We start from the raw sequence: 20264 nt of genomic DNA, 5'->3' as shown, positions 1-20264 counted from the left end.
GAATTAGGCAAGAATAAGGGATCTCAGACTGGGAACAAAAAATAGCTGGGAACTACTAGGAATGGCAGAGCAAGAGGATTTAGGAAATGTGTTGTAAAGCCAAGGGACACTGAGTTTAAAACTTCGAAGTGTATTTGTGGGAGGGAGTATTGCTCAGATGATTAAGCCAAAACACTGCATCTGATGGTTCAGGGAGGAGGCTTAGGAGGCATTGATGCTGACAGACAGCTCTCCTTGAGTAATGTAGATTATTGAATAATGGAGGATACCAAGAGCCAAGGGATTACAAATGCTACTGGGAGAAGAGAGTGATGCAGGGAATAAAAGCTGAAAGAGTGGAGAGGAGTTCTACACTGATACCCAGAACTGGTAATAGGCAGAGTGTGGTCAAAGACAAGCTGGAAGCCTTCATGCAGAAGAGGTCAAGCCTGAGGGTGACCCCCAAATTCTTGAGTATTGTCATTCTGTGCCAGTGATGCACAACATCATCTTTTTGCAGTCACCCTTGTAAAAGACATCATACCATCATCAGCCATTTTTTCATCTCAGGTAGCAAAGTTCCACATACTGGAGCTAAGGAGTCCAACTGTGAGGAACATAATAGGATCACATGTGACTTCTGTTCACGTTTTTAGAAATGCTTCTGTACAAGTGACTTTCTGAATAGTGGTAGAGTTGGGTTTAAAGTTGAGTAATGTGAGGTCTTCAGAACAAACACTGCGATTGTCTTTGTGACCACGTATCCTTTTCTGTAAGATGTCTCCTTCAGTGTAAGGGGTGTAAAGCAGGAGGAAAAGGAAGAAAACCTATAGAGTCTATCCTTTTTATAAGGACATCATAAGGGAAATACTATTGTGAATGATGCAGGAGATTTCAAGAAGAGAGAATTACTTTATGAAGAAACCAGTTGCAAGCTCACTGGGAACTGAATGCTGGTTTGACCCTGCTATTTTGCTGGGCCAATTCACTTACACTTTCATGAGAAACATGCATTTGTCATTTTACTTTTCTATTTGTTTGACTTGTCTACAAAAAGAACAGTAAGAACTGCAGCTATGCTTAAGGAGAGCAGTACTTTGAACAGAGAGTACAGTCTGTACTGGGATAAATCAGGTCTTAAATGGCTTTCAAATATTGTAGTTTTTGAGGGAATTGCTGATTTTGTAACTTTTTTGCACTAGAAAGGAGGATTCTACTACAGAGCGAGCACTGTTCATTCTTGCATTCAGTGAGGCAAGGTCCTTGAAGGATACAGGAGTGTCAGATCATGAGATGCTATTATAAGGGGTATCTACAGGGGAGGCAAAGTAGGATTTCAGAAGCAGACATAATTCTTGATGCTTCCTACCTGTCATTTGATGTTTTCAGTAATTTTCCTTTTAAATCTGCTTATTTTTGTATATCCCATTTGTGTGAGTGTGAACAGAATATGCTTAAGCTTGAACTCTTATTTAGGGCAGTATTTTGTGCTTTTTATTTATTTTATTCTTATTTTATAAATTTTTGTGTTTACAAGATTTAACTCTTGTATTTTTAAAATAGAAAATATTCCGTGCTTAATAATGGTTAGACCCAATGATCTTAAAGGTCTTTTCCAACCTAAATGATTTTATGATTCTAAGAAGAAATCACTGAATAAAATGATTAGACTTTACGGTAATGTGACCTTTTCCCACTCCTTCTCAGACTGCAAATCTAGAAGCAAGTGGTGGGAAAACAATTAGTAATATTAGCTCTCAACTGGACAAAGCCTGTCTGAACAATCTAATTGAATTTAGAAGTTTGCTTTGAGTGGGAGGTTTTAAGAGACCTCCAACAGACCTTTCCAACCTCAATTAGTCTGCTTGGAGTTAAGACACACAAAGTTGCAGAACAGGGTTGCTTTGTGTATTCAAAGACAAGATGATAAAGCATCGATTTTAACACTTAGAAAACATAGAAAGCTGTGCTTTCTAGCACAATTCTTAGACAGAAATTCTAACTTTTGCCTGAAAATACTAAAACTAGAATTGCTTCTATGTGTTTTGCCAACTTACTTGGTAAATTTCAGCTGCTCTTTATACCCTTAACATGGAAGAAAGCAGTCACACTGACTGCTTTGTTGACATCAGTGTAAATCTAATCAGAAACTCCAGTGGCTTTCATAATTTGCTTACAAGCAGTCTTTGAGGAAGTGCATGTTGAAGGTGTTCCTAGAAGGGCAAATTCCTCTTGAAGGAGTATATTGCGTCTGCAGTTTGCTTGGGACTTTTTGAATCTATCACTTTGTTTCCTTTGGGACTTTTATTTTTTCACTTGTTAGAGATGGATTTGAACAATTTGATTAGAGCTGAGAGTGGTAAATGCTTGTATTTGTGGTCTCGTTCCGATTTAGTCCTTGGTGAGTTTAGTGTATGCATGCATGCAAACTTTATAGGTCATCTGCCTAGAGGTGTGCAGAGAAAGAGAAAGGAGAGCATGTGTGTATGGTTAGTTTTGATTTATAAAATAAACTGATCCAGAACTCAAGTAGAGACCTCCAAAGTAGAGGGGTCTACCAAAATAATTGGAAAATAGCTAAGATCTCTTAATTGTTATTTTGCTATTGATTTACTTCTAGGTAGAGGTATTGAAGAAAAGTACCAGTGTTTTACACTATGTGAACAGAATTGGAATATATCAAGAATGCATACTGTAATACAGTAAAGCATTCCGTACTATTTATTTGTATTCTTTTGAAAAGATATTAAATAGGAAAAACCTAATCCTATAACAGAAGTCCTCGTCACCTTTGCCAGGAAAAAATACGGCAGTTGAAAAAGTAGTATGTATCTGAAATTAGGAGGGGAAAAATACGTGTAATTAAAGTGATTGTGCTAATGTTTTGCCAGTAAGGGTAGTGAGAGATTATTCCTTGAGATGACAGTGGTAAATAAAAACATATTGCTGTAACACCTAGACCATAATAAGACCTTAGTAGTTCAAATATTTTTTTTCTAGGTGTATGATGCTATTCCTTTTGCACTTAACTTACCAACTGCATTTAAAATAGGTTTTAGAATATGATGCTCAAGACTTTTGACTCCTGTATTCAGTCTTGGTTTTCCCAGTTTTTACCTGCGTTGTGCCTTCTGCTGAGGTATAGTACGGTTCCTCCAGTGTAGGTATTGTCTCCTTGTTTCTCATGCAGTCACAGTGCACCTACCTTGCTCCCATGGGAGTGGTGCCATCGTGTGGTCTCAGTATTCACAGACCCGAAGATTGCCCTAGGTACACCTCCACAGAGAGTTTGGAGACTGGATGTAGTAGTGGGATCAGAAGTATTAGATGTTATCTTTGTAAAAGGATGTTGGGCTATATGTGCTCTTCCAAAATGGTTGCAGCTTGAACCTGAAATACAAGGTCAACCCATAATTACAGTGTAAAATCTGATGGGACAGTGGGAGGAGTGAAAACCACAGATTGATTTTATTAATACTTCTGTCTGAGATGGGAAGAGGCTGCTTTAAGTGTTTGGAAAAAAAAAATCCTTCATGTTTTAATCTAATTTGTCAGTAACAGACATTGGGGATGCTTGCTACCATCAAAACTACTTTCAGTCAGTGAGAGCTCTCTAGCGTATTTCTGCTGCTCCAATAAAATACCTAAATAATTTTTATTACCTGGTTGCATAACTAGTGTTGTGGCATGATATAATTGGTGAAATTGTTGCTGTTCATCTTTATCATCACTGCTAGACACATAGTCTTAAAATTGCTCTGTTGCTGTTACCACACCTCTTAGTTCATGTCCCAACATCAGTGAAAACATTTTTGGAATCACAATCAAAATTTTACCAGGAGATATGTAGAAGTGCCTGTAGGTAAGATTCAGCTGGCAAGGCTGGCCTCCTAGCAGGTGTAAGTTTCAGAGATGTACACCATTTGATTTAAGGCAAGTTCCTGATAGTATGTTCTTTAGATGAGAAGAAAAGTCTGTAGATGAAGCACTTGCAAGGGAACATGTTAAAGACAGAACTGTGCCAGGATCTAATTAGCCATCACATTCACATTGGTCCCATTCTCAGAATTCTTTATTTTTCCTGCCCTTTCTCTTACCTGATACTGTCTTAGTGCTTTTGGTACAAATGTCCAATCAGTATATGAAAATTGCATTTCATAAAGGTACTTCCATTTGGAAATCAGTTCATTTAACACATCAGTTTGTTTTATCTAGAAATAGATTTTTATATTGGCCCATATGCCGTTTGTTCTTTCCTGTAATGAGCACATGAAAATATGAAGGTTTGCTAGCTTTTACACATACACCTTAAATGAGCTTCCTAAGTTTCAGTTCTACAGTATGTGTGCTGCATTTCTACATATTCATGTAAAATGGCAGTAAAGGTTAGACTACTTAAAATTTTTGAGAGCTCAGTAAACTGGTTGGATGGATAAAATTCAATTTAATAGGATCTTTATTTTAAATAGAGTATGCTTCTTTTAGGTTAACGGAAAAGAACCAGATGATGAAAATCTCAATAAATCTGAAATAAGCCAAGTTTTTGAGATTGCACTTAAAAGGAACTTGCCTGTGAATTTTGAGGTATGTTTACTTTAAAAGCTCTAGATTTGTTTTTGTTAGAATATTAAGGGTACACATATCTTCTAGATAATCCAAACAACTGACTTTTAACATGTCTTGTTAGTTGTGAATACACTTTTACCTTTGACAGTCACACTGATTGTCTTGGGGTTTATATGGTAAAGTGAAGTAAAAAGAAAAACTCACCTGTTCACAAATTCATGCCCTAAAGTGGTTGTCTGTGCAATCTTTTTTCCAAGCTTTTTGAAAAATCAATATTCCAGTGAAGAAACAAAACAACACTCCACATTAATGGTTGTAACATTGAAGTGCAGAGTCAAGGCAAACAAGGATAGCTCACTCAAAAAGACATTTATGGAAGTATTTGCTTAATTAAGCACTGATATGGACTACACACAAGGTGCAGAATCTCACAAATAGGTTTCTTTTCTTGCCATGAGGTGACCTCATGTGCATCTTTCCTTTCCCTTTGGCCTGGCTGCTTGCTGCCTCTTTGCCCCTCCCTGATCATGTTAGTTATCTTAAATCAATAGCTTCCATAGGAGCATCTCTCTTTCACTAAAGTATTAATTTATGCTGCTTTCCTGAGTTGGCAGAGTAATATTTAACTCAACTATCTGAATTATTATAGTAAGAAAATGCAATTGTGTGTAACTAAATTGCTTCTAAAACCATTCTATGAATTTTTACATGAAGCTTTCAATTATTGCAGATTAGCTTGAGCATCACTGGTAAAAACATACTGTCACACAAAGCCAGTTGTGGGTGGAAGTTCTTAATCGATTTTTACTTTTTGACTTTATGATTATTTTGAAGTAGGATGTGTTGTTACGAATGGAGTTAAAAGGCTAAATCTGTAGTAGGCATCTATCTCTTAGATGTCTCCAGAGTTGCTGGTTTCTGAACTAAAATGCTATATCCTAAAGAATTGCATTCTCTGTAACCACAAGATGGTGTATTTAATAAGGTGATGTTAACTGTGTGAAAGTATGTGCTGATGAGATAGAACAGTCACATCTTAATACTGAAGGAGGAAAGCAGTAAATTAAATGAGATGGGTTAATGACTTACGTGTAAATACTGTTTACTGCTTGCTGCATCTGATCTTTTTAGAGTATCTGTTTATTTGGGTGGGATTAGGTTATTAGAGTGCATATGATTTACACGTTTACTTTATGGATTGTATCTAAATGTCATTATCTGGTTTTAGATTGAATCTAAAATGTCATTATCTGTAGTTCTTGAGAGAAGTTTGCTATAAACAATGTGCCCTACCATTTTTAATAAGTGTTTATCACGCTTTCACTCAGTTTTTCCCTCTGAAACAGGTGACCAAGGAAAGTGGTCCTCCCCACATGAAGAGCTTTGTAACCAAGGTGTCAGTTGGAGAATTCATGGGTGAAGGTGAAGGAAAGAGCAAGAAGATTTCGAAGAAAAATGCTGCAATAGCGGTCCTAGAAGAACTGAAGAAATTGCCACCTCTTCCTACGGTTGAGAAAATGAAGCCACGAATCAAAAAGAAAACGAAATCAATAGTGAAGGTAAGAGGCAAACAGGTTGGAAATCTGCCTGTTATAAATAATCAGCAGATGAGAGGAATTTATGATTTAATTATAAACACTCTTCAACTGCTCAGCGTTAATCAGCAGTCTGGTACTACAAATGAAATGATATTTTGCTCCCACTTTAAATGGGGTTCTGACACCACCTTTACAACAGTTATCAGTAAATTCAGGATGGAAGACAAACTTTATAAAACAGTGAGTGGCACATAAAAATCAAACTCTGACTTTCAAGCCTTAGATGTTACAGTTTCGGGTTTTGCACCCTATTGCTTGTGCAAATTCTTGTGCAAGCCTGTCCTTTCCCATGTAGCAGGATTCGAACTTGTAAAACTGTTACCAGTGGTAGGTTAAATGTGGTCAGCTGTAACAGCAGAGCCAAATAAATTGAGTGTTTCTCTTTGGCTGTGCCAGTGTTTTATTAAGCAACTGTTATTGCAGAGTTTTTATATTCTAGAGATTAATGAATTTAGTGGCATGCTGCATTTTGTCTATTAAACCAAATATTCAGAAATTTTTGGCTTATTTTCTAAACATTGTTCTACATAGCTGCAAACAAGTCCAGAATATGGTCAAGGAATGAATCCCATTAGCAGACTTGCCCAGATACAGCAGGCCAAGAAAGAGAAGGAACCAGAGTACATGCTCATCACAGAACGTGGTCTTCCAAGGCGCAGGGAGTTTGTGATGCAGGTTTGTATGTTGATTCGAGAAATCTAGTTGCATGGCTGTGATGTCTTGGTTTTTTTGGTTATGGAAATCAGGTTGTCAACAATGATATACAAAGTTAACAGGATTACGGCCAAATTCCATGAAATTTATTAAGAAAATATCTAGTAGGCTACATTCAAGGAGGATAAAAGTTCAATTAAGATGATCTGAGTCATGTCTTTTAAAAAATGGCATAGGACACCAGAAGTCTTATGTTGTAACTGCCTAATGTTTTAATTAACAGGGGTATTAATATTCTGTGAAGAGATACTGAGCTCCTTATATTTTTTTAATGTAGTATTTATTAACATGAACCTAGGTATCCCTCATTTCCTCCTTCCCCTGAGTTTTTGTGTGTTGCTTTGTAGTGCAGCACTTTCTGCACATAGTACTGCAAATCCCAATAGCATAGCAGTGGTTTTAATACTGAGTATCTACTACACTCTAATAATTAAGTGCATTTTCTGGACCTCTCACCTATTCTGGCCAAGACAGTTTATTTCTTTCCATTACATTAGTAAATCTTCTAAACCTCTAACTTCAGCTTGGAAAATTTGTATCTGCTGTGTTACCAGTTTTGAGCCTTTAAGCTATTGCCAAGGTGAGATGATGAAATATAGCAGTTTGTGTGACTCCTGTTTGGGGTTTTGTGCTTGGAGGCCAATGATCATTGACAGTAAATGACAACTTGCTTAGAAAAAATGATCACTTGAACTGTTTTGTGACTCACGGAGTGCTTGAGACACAGGCCCCTAATAAGTGAATCCTTACACTACTGTTTAAGAATCTATTTGTTTCTTCTTCCTCTTTGCCTAGGTGAAAGTTGGGGTACACACAGCTGAAGGAATGGGCACAAACAAAAAAGTTGCTAAACGCAATGCAGCTGAAAACATGTTGGAACTTTTAGGTTTCAAAATCCCTCAACCTCAGCCTCCAAAGCCAGCATTAAAGACAGAAGAGAAGGTAAGAGTCTTTAAGAATCGACTCCTGTTTAATACTACAGCAAAAGTTGAATTGAAACAACGGCAAGGCAGCATCAGTGTTGTAAATTCATGCCTCCTCCCCTAGCCGGGAAGCAATTGTATTGAGGTGACTGTTCTTTAAAGTAGTGTGTTGTGGATATATTAAGGGTTTGATTTTGCAAGTAAATCAAAGAAGGCTAAATTAATGTATTTCTTCTTTATAGAATGGCTCAGAATCTGTGATTTATATATTGGCCTTAGAAATCTGCAGACATGTAGGTTATAGGACTTTCTGGTAGCAACAGGTTTTATATAGGCTCAGCAGAAATTGCAGTTGAAAGTTTGTTACAGGTCTCTTCCTTTTGTGGGCCCCTAAAGGGAGAAGAGCCTTGTGTGAATCTGTTGATTCAGCAGATCTTGCCAGGGAGTTAAAATAGCAAGTCTGGGTTTAGTTATATCCTTTTCATGTATATGCCCATTTATGTCCAGTATGTTGTCCTCAGCAACTCAAGTAACTTGTGTTAGTTTAACTGGCTTTATTATGGTGTCTAGTTCTCAGTATGTGTTCTTAATACCACTTCACTGTTCTGTAGATAGTTTTTGTCAGTCAGTGAGAATCACTGAACTTGTCTCTTCTTAGCTGTGTAATAATTGAGGCTTTTTAATAGATTTTTCAGTAAAATTCTGACTATTCAGATCACCTACATCTTAAAAACTTTAAAACCTGGGGCAGAGGGATAAAGGTTTAAAGGCATATTGTGTGTTTGGCTTTTTTCTTTTTATTTTAAAGACACCAGTGAAGAAACCAGGTGATGGAAGAAAAGTAACCTTCTTTGAGCCAGGCTCTGAAGAGACTTCAACTAGTAAGTAACCTAACTGAAAGAAGCACAGCGCTGTTGGTGTCTCTGTGTGTAAGATATGGTTGTCAGTCCCTTCAGGTAGTGTCATTTAACACGCTGCAATGAGCAGAGGTGTACAAGAATTAATGTTCAGGACCGAGCTTGGTTCTGATCCAGGGAGGAGGCTCCTTCAACCAACAGCAGGAGTTAAGTGGGGGAAATTTCTGTGCAGGGAAAAAGGTAAGGGGAGGAGGTGAGATCAGCCTCTGGCTCTGAAAAATGTTTGGCAGAAGCTGGAGTTGAATTATTTATTCAATAAGCAAACTCTGTCTTGATGGTGCATCTCTGACCCACCAAAGGTAAATCAAGCTCACTAAGTTTGTTAGTGTTTCAAAAGCAATCAGAAACACATTGGTTTTTCAGAAGTGGCTTTTGATGCTTTATCTTTGCCCTCGTGTGCCTGCAGAAGGCCTTGCAGAACTGTCTAGCATCTGGTTAGTGTGTACCTGTCTCGTCTCAGGTAATAAAGAAGATGAGTTTAGGATGCCTTATCTCAGCCATCAGCAGCTTCCTGCTGGAATTCTTCCCATGGTCCCTGAGGTTGCACAAGCTGTAGGAGCCAGTCAAGGACACCACACCAAAGAGTTCAACAGGGCAGCCCCAAATCCTGCCAAGGCCACAGTAACAGCCATGATTGCTAGAGAGCTGTTGTATGGTGGCACTTCTCCTACCGCTGAGACCATACTAAAGAACAACAACTCATCAGGCCATGTACCCCACGGACCACTTACGCGGCCCTCTGAGCAGCTGGACTACCTTTCCAATGTTCAAGGAATCCAGGTAAGTGCTTGGCTTTGCAAGATTTCTTCCAAAGCTACCCAAATTGGTTCAATGTGTTGCTTGTTGTAAAGCTTTTTAGTTCTGCTGGTGGCTGATGTATTCTGAAGGCTGCCTGTTAAGCTGGAATTCATATAAATGATTTACTTATGAAATGTACTGAATTTTACAGCTTTTTTATATAGTTTTCAAATGTGCATTTCCTCAGCCTTAATTCATTGCTATTCTGAAGTCTTGGAAGAATAAAACTGAAAGTAGTATTTTGTGATTGTCATGATGTAGGAACAACATAGTATGAACTTGAACATGGCTGATCTGAAATCAGGGTTTCTTTGAACAATCTTTCTTACATTAACATTTGCTGTAAGCAGTACATTTTCTTCTGTTTGGTCCCTTTAATCAGAATTGCATGTAAGTTCCTATATGGATCTGTTAAAGGAGCTCAGTGGATTAAAAAGTGTAGGAGGGAAATCTTTAAATGGCTATAATAAGAAAAAAGGTCCCAGCAACAATCATTATTAAGTACCCACTTCTAGTCAGACTTGCAGAGCTCTCATGATTACTAAAAAGACATTGCAGGTGAAGACAAACTTCAAAGTTTAGACTGGCAGAATGATTAGAAGTTCAGCTTCATATATGGGTAAATGATCTGTAGCAGTTGTGATATATTTTCTGTACATGGTTAACTTAAAAGAGTGAAATCCTTCTCTTTTCTCCAGGTTGAATATAAAGACTTTCCAAAAAATAACAAGAACGAGTTTGTATCTCTTATAAACTGTTCCTCTCAGCCACCACTGATCAGCCATGGGATTGGAAAGGATGTAGAATCTTGCCACGATATGGTATGATGGATATTGCTGAAATGCTTTTTCTTTGCCCTTCAATGTGAACTGAGGGATGCAGCGGATAGACCAAGGTTTCATATTACTGCTGCACAGCAGTGAATTAAATGCTGTACAATTCCCTGGCTAATTTTTGTCTAATATTTCACAGGTTCCTGAAACAACTGATTAACAGTATCTGAATCGAATCTAAGTAACCTTTGATTGAAATGCTTAACACATGCTCACAATTTTTGTCTACTAAAAATGCATTTGCTTTATCTTGATATTATTTGCATGAGCACATGTTAAAGAAAATGTATGGAAAGGAATCTTTAAAATACAAGAGCTTATCAGATTATTTTCTGTGACAGAATGGGCTGGTATTTCACTAGGCACTGTAGCACCTGGGTTCACATTACCAGACTTTCTGAGAGAATCCAAAATGGAAGAAATGCAGTTCCCCATTAGATAGCAGGAGATGCTCTACATCTGTTAAGCCCTTTTATAAGAGTAGCAGTTTCTTTTATTTCGATATCCAGTGGTGCCCTGACTACTGACTGTGGACTAAATAGTTTCCAATATGTAAATGCATAGGAGAACCTGGGTTTGCTGACTTTATACTAAAACCATTTGCAGCAGTTTTCTAAGGGCTATAATTTGATACAGATTTCTTTGATCTTTGTCACTTAATGTTGACATTTTCCCACCCATGTCTACATCCGACTGTAAAGAGCTCCTGAAAGTGTGAGAACTGGCTCTGTTCAGACACTCAGCATTTTGCTAATGCCCATGCCATAATGCATCAGGTGTATTCTGAAAAGGGAAACCTGAAATTGATCAGAATAAAGGTGACAAAACTTTTCAGTTCTCAAAGGAGGTGACTTACTTTTGCAGTAGCCACATCGCATTGACTCTTTCAAAGTCACATGTGGCCTATCAGTTTTGTAGTTTTGATTCTCGTGTAACTTCTTCTGCAAAGAACTTTTTGATTCTGTGTATTTTAATGTCCTTTATCTTAAGCTCTGTACAGTTTTTGAGCCATTACTAAGTTAGCATCTTTTTCCTTGATATTAATAGTACTTAATTTATGATGTTAGTAGTAATTATGTATAAGTAATAGTAATTAATTTTCCCCATTGCTAAAACAAACACAAAGGAATGCCCTAGCCACAGCACCATTTGATTGTTTAATGTAGCCAGATGAAACTACACCATTGCATTTTTGTCCACCATAATTATGCATCTTAGGAAATATATTACTAAAATCAGTGTATTTACTTTAAGTGAGCCCTGGTCCTTTCACTGCGTTAACAGAAAGGGCTCACGTTGCATTGCTGAGTGCTCTCTCTTTTCTTTAGGCTGCACTGAATATTTTAAAATTGCTGTCTGAGTTGGACCAACAAACCACAGAGATGCCAAGAACGGGAAATGGACCAATGTCTGTGTGAGTGTGACCCATTGACTTTCCCTTGCATTAACAGAAGCCTCTAACCCTGTGATGTTCTAGAAACAAATAAAATGTGAGGGTTTTTTTCCTTTGACAGAAAAGTTAAAATGCCAAAGGCTGTTACCTTCTTCAGAAGGATCAGAGGGTAGGTTTTATGATCAAGCTTGTCATTTTTCACCTGTCAAATGCAAATTACTAAGCAGGAGCAAGTGGTTAAAATGGGATGGCTGTGACACAGAGCAATTCTGACTGTGATCCCTCTGCTTCAACTATCCATTTACATGTATTTGTAAATAGTGTGACTCCTCAGTGTGTTTAAGTGATACAGCTGCTTTTCTCTTTCTAGAAATCTGTACACAACATGTAAACAATCTATAGTAGGTTTCACAGTTTGTTTTCAGCAGACACATGGAGGGGTTGCAAATTACTCCCTTTGACCATGGGGAAAGAAAAAGCTTAACCTCCCATTTAGATAATAAACTTTCAAAATGGTGGAATTAACAAAGTGCTAATTGATTACAAATGGAAGTTACCTGGAAACAAATTGTGAGATGCCTCTCAAATTCTTTGTATGTGATTTAGAAGCACCTTATTCATGGCAATAGTATTTTATCTTCTAAGTAACAGGTGTTTTCTCATTTCTAGATGTGTGAAACAAGAAATGGAAAGTGACCCTCTTCTCAAACCGGCTAACTCAAACACTTTGGGACAAACACTGGACAGCACTGCCTAAAAATGGCTTTTGACTGGACCCAAACCTGAAAGCACCAGAGAAAATCAAATGCTTCCTATTAATGTAACCTAACTGTTTTAGAGTGCTACAGTCTTTACAACCTACTGTAGTGTCTAAATCATAACCGTTGCTTTTTCTTCAAACAGTGATAAATTTTTAGTTTCATTATGTTGTTTTGATTGAAATGACACTATAAATTTTTCATTTAAAAGTTTCTTAATTGTATCTAGAACAATAGCACAGTTTAGAAACTTTGTCTTCTGAGACTGACATGTTATCTGTGAACTAACTTGGGAAGATCATATCCATGTATGTGGTTATTTTGTTTTTATTGAAATAGCGAAGTTTCACTGGAAACAAATTGTGTGCCCACCATTTTAAAAAGTCCAGGATTTTCGCATTTAGCTTAATCATCGAACGGTTGAATGAATTAAAACACTTTAGGAATTTTAAACTTTGATCATTTTTGGTTAATTTTTAGTTTTCTTGAGTGGGGGGGGGTTGGGGAACCTGAATGCAACGTGACTTTAAATGATCTCTGATCTATGTTTTAAGGATTGTGTGTATAGATGGCACACAGCTCACTACATTACAGGATATGATCTCAGTGTAGTGCATATAAAACCGCAGATTGATTTTCCTTGAGTGCTTTATACTGTTTAATTACATCTCCATGTAGGGCTGAAAAAAATTACCTATGTTTATATATAAACTGTGTTGCTTTTGATGTTGTGTTATTGCGCACCGAACTGGGCGCAATAAAGTTTTTGCATATGGTCCAGGTAAAGCACGATAGCCTTGCAAGTTAAGTACTGCTTCAGTTCATTGTTTACGCTGGAATTTTTTCTCCCCATGGAATGTAAGTAAAACGTAGTGTTTGTCACCAATAAATGGTCATACTAAATTTTTTTTTTTGGTTAATTTATTCTTGTATGCCACTACAGGGGCTGCTTTTTTATAGGATTTGTAATGCTTGTGATATAGTACGGGCAGTATTGTAAAGCTATAGAGTAACTGTATAATGGGTATCAATTACATATAAATAACTACTATTTAGTACTGTGGAGGATGTGAAAACCTGGCAAGGTCAAGGAAATTCAAAAGTAATGTGGGTACGTTTTGTTACTTGTGCCACAGTGTGTTAGTGCAACTGTATTAATGGGAGCTTAAACTAAAGTTATGATTATGACAAGAAACCTGGCACAACAGGCTGGTATGATTTCAAAGTTTAAGTCTCTACTTTTAAGTTTCCTTGTTTGCTTGTAATTTGAGTCACAACCTTGCCTTGCACCTAGTAATTTTTGGAGGGTTGTACTTTCAAAACAGAACCTTCCCTCTAGCAACAGAAACTGGCGCCATAGACTGACACATGACAGTGTATCATTTGGATGTGAACTAGGTTCCCTATGTGCTTAACTGGTAACCTACAGCAGCACTTGTAAACCACCCGTCTGCAGTGTGTGTGGTAGTGGCTGTCACAGAAGGTAGTTACTGCACATGCTGTGTCTCAAATGTCTCTGCTATTTTATTTGCATTATCAAAAGCAGTTGGGCCACATTAACTGCATACCAAATTTTATTCAATCAAGTTGGTTTTGATCATTATAAGCAGAAAAAGACTCAACATTGTAAAGGTTTTGGGTTCTTTGCTTTTGTTTCATTTGGGGTTTTTTTTTCTTTTTTACATTTGTAGAACTAAAATGCTGTACATTTAAAAATTAAAAGAAACTTGCTAGGCTGAGGCTTTGTATTGCAAATTCTTACAACTTACCAAAATAATTTATACTGGAAAACAGGTACCACATGGATAGCAATATAAATGGTCTCCTTACCTTTACCTGCTGCTACTTAAGTTTCCTCTCTGGATGGAACTTGAGCCTATTCTTCGGACTGTTTTGCAGCATTCATTTGTTGAGAATGCTGTTTCATATGATCCTGAATTAAGGTACTTTGCTGTAGATCCCTCTGTTGCAGTACTCTTACATGCATCTGTCATCTTAGAGGTGCTTCATCAGAGAAGGTTCTTTTGTCAAAGGCCTTGTAATCACAGCTGCATTATGGAAGACTTCAGGTTACTGTGTGGATTCTAGGTAAGCCAAAGGGAGTTCTAGATAAAATGTGTTATTTCTAGAGCATCACAGCTGCTTTCTTTTTCTGCTGTCTCCTTTGTGCTTGATGTAGCAAAGGCTAGGAAGATTATAGTACGATATGTAATCCCCTGAAGGCTTTATATGAGACTTTATTTCAACAGATACTAAAATGTTGTGCAAAGAATACAAATAGGAGAAACCTGAGGAGAAGGTGCAGTTCTCTGACTGCAGCAGTCCAGCCAGCTAGCAGCGATTCCTGAGGAGGCAGGTCACTAGGGGATGGAAGATGTGATGTGGCAGAATGAAACACTGAATTTCACCGCATTTCAGTTGTGTTCATAGAATCACAGAATGGTTTGGGCTGGAAAGGACCTTAAGATCATCTAGTTCCAACCCCCCTGCCATGGGCAGGGATGCCTCACACTAGACCATGTCACTCAAGGCTCTGTCTAACCTGGCCTTTAACACTGCCAGGGATGGAGCATTTACCACTTCTTGGGGAAACCTGTTTCACTGCCTCACCACCCTCACAGTAAAGAACTTCCTTATATATAACTTGAAAGGCTCATTTGGACCTTTCTTAATGCATGCCCATCCCACTTCCCTATGTGGAGAATACAGACTCAAAGGAAGTAGCTGAGGAGTCTGGAAACCAGATTCTGGAAATAATGACGTCCATTTTCCAGCAGTTCAGCTTGTAAGTAAGATCAGCAGAGACCTGACAGTGTAGGTAATACATTTTCCTCCACCAAAGAAAATGTCCTGTCTGCCTGTACTCCTTCAAATGTCTAGACTTTGACAGACTCCAGTCTTCACGTTAATTTTCTGGTATTGGAAAGAAAGCACTTACGACTGTTCTCTCAGATTTCAAAGCCTTAAGGCAACCTCTAAATTCTGTCAGGTTTTGCACTGCTTTCCTTCAAGCCTTTTCTTATTTGTCCAATTACACAGCTGCATGTAATTGTCAGAAGAGTGATGCTGTGCCACTGTTCTTTGAAGAGGTGCAGGCAAATATCTGGTTGTAATGCCCTGTATAAGAACCTGAAGAGTGGCTTTGTAGATGGTGCTGCAAATGAAGTCTGTTCCAGTGCTCTGTTACTGAGCTTGAAGACTGCTGCTCAGGTCTCCTATCTGAAGTAACATGTACTCCGAAGCTGGTGTACCAGAAGGAAGGTAGTCCATGTTCATCCAGGGATTCTGGAATATCATCTTTCTTGAATTGGGTCAGTTTGCTGTCCTTGAGGCAAACAACTGCATCACATGAAAGTTAAAGGGGAATAATGAAAATTGGTCCAGGAATTTTTTTAAAGCAGAGTATTTTATTCATTAGTGGAATGAATGACTCCCCAAAGGAAGAAACATGACTCTTCATGATCCATCATTCTTGGTTTCAGGATGGAGATCTTGCAGAAAAGAAGGATTTGTCCAAAATTTATTTTGGGGAATGCTGACCTTAGGATAGCTAAAATGTGCCTATAGAATGTGAATTAGCCTGGATTCACTGTGATACCGTTTGTTCCATAATACATTAAAATACATTCCTGTAATGTTTTGTTGTTTTCATTTAGGATATAGACTGCTGGTATTTCTTTAGGATAAGTCCTATCTGAATGGATTCAGCTTAGGGAGTCTGGAACCAGCAGGGGAGTTATCTGTATTGTCAGTTCTCTGGCCAAATTTTAGTAACACAAAATGTAGCTGTACGTGGAGTTCTGCTGCAATTACTGCATTACTGAAGGATGAAACCAAAATTCTGCTCTAACCCACTGATCAAAGTTAAAAATTGGTTTATTCTCTCAGAATGTATGAAGACAAATGGTGGAGGTTCCAAAAATGCCTAACTGCAGGAAGCGAGAGGGTGTGTAAACCACTTCTTTCATGAGGCAACCACGTAATTGTTTGCTCTTTATTTTGAAGGTCTGCAGATAGAAACCAACAGAGTTAAGTGTGAGTCAATATAATACCTTCCTTAAGGGCTTCTTTATTTATGTGATTTCATTCAGACTGCTTGTTTAAGCTCAGACAAAGGAATGCTGCTTCAGAGGTGGTTACAAATCTGAAAATACTCAAGTTCGTCTCTGTGGCTGTGACATCCCGTATTGCTTCCCTTTAATTGCCAAATGGATACATACACTTACTTAAAACTCAGGAACTTCTGAGCAAGAACTGAACACCCCATGGAAAGAGGCTGGGGAAAAATAAGTTGTTGGAGCAAATTAAAATCTCTAGGGTATTCATTTAACTTCTGGATTAGAACTGAATAAAAGCATACAGATGGTGAATAATACCTAACCAAGAGTGTATTTTATTCTCCAATATAATTCTTTTGTTATATGACTGGCAGTATCCTAATGCAAAAAATAAAATTTGATTAGCAATGAAAAAATTATAGTGCTTTTAAACTTCACTCATTCTCCCACTTCCAATTTCACAGTGGTTTTGGCATCCTTCTAATAGGGGATGTTGTAGATTTTAAGTGTCCTGTGTTAATGATGCAGAAAATATTCTTCACAGAGTATGCTCTCAATGCTTTCATCCTCTGCTACCATTCTTTCATTTATCTTTACTATTTCCAATCAAAAGATAGTCTTTTATGTTTAAATGCCTCTTTTTTTTTCTCTGTCCCCCTCAGAAGGGAGACTAGTGCTCCCAGAGAAGGCAATCCCAACCCTATGTTAAGGGACAAAACCTCTGATATATTTTATGTCAAAGCCCAAATGCAAAATCTGTTTGGGGACAACAGACACTAATTCCTAGTCCCTATTTTATTATGGGTGCAGTCCCCCAAACTGCTGTTCTCCCATTTTAAAGCCACGACCAAGCACATCACAGGGAGGGATATGTATCGTCTGGTTGCTAAGCACTGCTTTCATAGTTCTCTTCACACAGCACTTTGGTTTTTACATTTAGCTCTTGCCTAGAAAAAACAACTGGGAAGGGAAAGCATCACTGGAAAAATAAATCCATCAGCAGTTTGTTGTAAATAAGATTCAGTGTAACTGTCCTACAACGTGCCACTGCATTTGCATAAGAAGTTTGTGAATTCCCTTTAAAGCTTGTTAAGTAGGTAGAGGAGCTTATTAAAATGTTGAGCCACCAAGTTATTTTAATTACTAAAGTGGATAAAAACTTGAAGAAAATGTGCTACTTCAAATTCACAAAGGCTAATTGCATTTAAATAATTGTCTCTTTAAAAGCATTCTAGCAATAACTCTCTTGTGCTTTCTCTTGTACTGTACTGACTTCAAAGCTAAGTGGTGTTTTTCAGTGAGTGTTTTAACTTCATGTATTTCCATTTACTAAAGCACTGATTTAGAAATTACAGCTGATTTTTGTTTAAAAGAGAAAAAAGGTTATTTAAGAGCTTTTACTGTCTAACCCCTCCCCATTCTGCTGGTCCATTATTGTATGCAGGCAGGGAAGATGTACCTAGATTAAAGTGATACTTAAACTGGGTCAAATGCAGACATCTTGTCATTCATCAGTCAGCTGGATATGACTTTATTGGTTTTAGTGGCCTTCTGCCACATGCTGAATGTGGTGTTTGTGTTTAGTCTGGACATTAAACAAAGCTAGTCCCCCTTCAAACAAGCACGTGATCAGTGTTCAAACCGTTAATGTGTGCAGGCTTGCACATACTGCATCTCCACACACTTAAGCCCACAGTCCTCTGGTCCACCCAGCAAGGGAATGGACCAAAAATGTTTCCAAATTCCTTGTAAATGCTGACATTACTTCCCAGTTTCTTGTCTGCCATTATTTTTTGTTGGCTTTTTCTTTCAAAAAACTGTTTTAGCCTTTAGATATGTGGCATGTTCACTCCTCCCTTTCTACTAGTGGTTTTACTTTATAGAGGCTTACTCTCTTCCCTCCTCTCTATGAACTCCTACTGTTCCTAGAAGAGTTAACATCTGTTAAAGCAGGCTTTAAGATGATCTGATTTGTGATGGGCAGATTCCTACATCTGTGAGGTGTATGAAGTATCTTTCCTCTCCCTAGAGAGAAACACATTTCAACAGAATGTTCTATGAGGTGTTCTTCCAAACTCAGGAAACAGAGCAAGCTGTACTCACCATCAGGGCTGTGTGAAGTTCTGTGCCCCTCACCTAACTACCCTGGAGTGTTGTCATCCTCAGTGCAAAAAATGTTGAAAGATAGCTCCAAGTACGGCTCTGTGAACAGGGCAGCTTCTTGGATGTGTTCTCTTCATCTTGTGCTGCTTACCTTGACATACCCTGATCCCAAGAAGCCACTAGCAAGGCACATGGTGCCTTTCTGATCGTAGCTAATAACACACTGTTCAGATGAACTAAACTCCTGTTTACTTCTTGAACCAAAGTGTTTCCATCTGTGTTAAACTGAAAAGTCTTGTGTTTGAGTTCTTGCACGTGTTCTTTCAACATGCTGCAGATGAAACTTGTCCCGTGTAAAAGGACTAAAACCACTTGGTTATTTTTGCAAGATAAAGGAGGATATAAACATTTCTAAAGTAACTTTTAAGTAGTACCATATTAGTCTACCATTTCCTTTGTCTTTTGCTCCATCTCTGACAGAGCAGCGTCTTTCATCAATGCCTATGTAAAATTCATTTGCTAATAATCACAGAGTAATCTGTAAACCACCAAAGTTCCTTTCTCCCTCCAAAAATGTTTTCTGTAGAGTCTAGCCAATAATTTTGCAAGATCTTACTGGTGTCATGCAGCATCAGAAAATTCTGTATCCTTAGTACACAGCTGTTAACAAGGCAGTTGCTTGTCCAACAGACATTTATTGTTTCCACATTTTAAATGGTTTATCCGAGCTTAGAAATACTGTTTGAACATTTTGAATAAGGCTAAACCTGAGCAGATGCATAAAAATTAGCAAAGGACCTGGTCCTGCAAGGTGTAGTGCTCTGCACTGACCCTGACTCAGTGCAGTGTCCCTAGGGAAGGACGTGTGTTCATGAAAAAATGAATGTTGGGATCTCTTCATAACAGTGCTTTGTATCTCTTGTGATCCACAGCTACTGACCTCTAAACCTGCTGCTGCAAACTGGCATGAAGTTTCTGCTTCAGTCACGCTGCAGCTGTGATCCATTTCTACCATTTCTGGATGGAAACCCTTGACAGTCTGGAGAAAGAAAGAAAAAAAAAGAGAACATAATTTCTGTGCAAATAGGCCAATAGGTTGGTAAATCTGAAACTGGTAGATCTGAATACATCTCCCTGTTGGGTCTCTTGCTGAAACTCAGCTGGGTCATTCACAGCCTTCATTTGTTTCTAGTTGTAGCTGCAGGCTAGATAAATTCTGGCTCCACAACCAAACTATGGCAGTTTCTTTCTTACTGCCCTTCAATCCATTCCGTAAATTTTGTATTTGGAATTTTTCATATTCCAGAGGACCAGTGTGTGTGATTTGGCACATGCTCACACTTTTTTTTTTTTTTCAATACTCTGTCAGTGCACTATTTTATTTTAATTACCATAATACTCCACAGTGAAGCTGCTGACCCAACAATTCAGAGAGATCTTTTCGTGGCTTCTTGATGCATAGCTTGCTTTTTGTTATTATTGTTATTATATTACAAAACTTAATGCTAGAGAATTACAATCTGTATTAGAATTTTCCTGAATATTGGAGACATCTGGTACTTGGGTTTCAGTTTGGGTTATTATGTTGGGAAGTCAGAGGTTGCATCCCAATTAAAATCTGGCT

The 20264-nt window shown here is 37.9% G+C and overlaps 1 protein-coding gene across 13 annotated transcripts in view; it reads left to right on the top strand.

Annotated features, from left to right (window-relative positions):
- STAU1 (staufen double-stranded RNA binding protein 1) overlaps window positions 1–14242 on the top strand; it is a 33167-nt gene extending 18925 nt beyond the window's left edge. For 2 of the 13 annotated variants that reach the window (XM_080628025.1, XM_080628030.1), the window contains 10 exons: window positions 4465–4563; window positions 5874–6104; window positions 6675–6818; window positions 7653–7799; window positions 8589–8661; window positions 9137–9477; window positions 10194–10316; window positions 11657–11742; window positions 11843–11890; window positions 12391–14242. In XM_080628025.1, coding sequence (XP_080484151.1) covers window positions 4465–4563; window positions 5874–6104; window positions 6675–6818; window positions 7653–7799; window positions 8589–8661; window positions 9137–9477; window positions 10194–10316; window positions 11657–11742; window positions 11843–11890; window positions 12391–12478 — 1380 coding nt within the window. In that variant the 3' untranslated portion in view covers window positions 12479–14242. The remainder of the gene's footprint in view (window positions 1–4464; window positions 4564–5873; window positions 6105–6674; window positions 6819–7652; window positions 7800–8588; window positions 8662–9136; window positions 9478–10193; window positions 10317–11656; window positions 11743–11842; window positions 11891–12390) is intronic. The other 11 variants (XM_080628033.1, XM_080628031.1, XM_080628032.1 and 8 more) reach the window with 11 other exon arrangements.
- The last annotated feature ends 6022 nt before the right edge of the window (window positions 14243–20264 follow it).

The sequence above is a fragment of the Psittacula echo genome (assembly GCF_963264785.1).
Source record: "Psittacula echo genome assembly, chromosome: 12".
Taxonomy (NCBI): domain Eukaryota; kingdom Metazoa; phylum Chordata; class Aves; order Psittaciformes; family Psittacidae; genus Psittacula; species Psittacula echo.
This window is presented reverse-complemented; position numbering and strand designations above follow the sequence as displayed.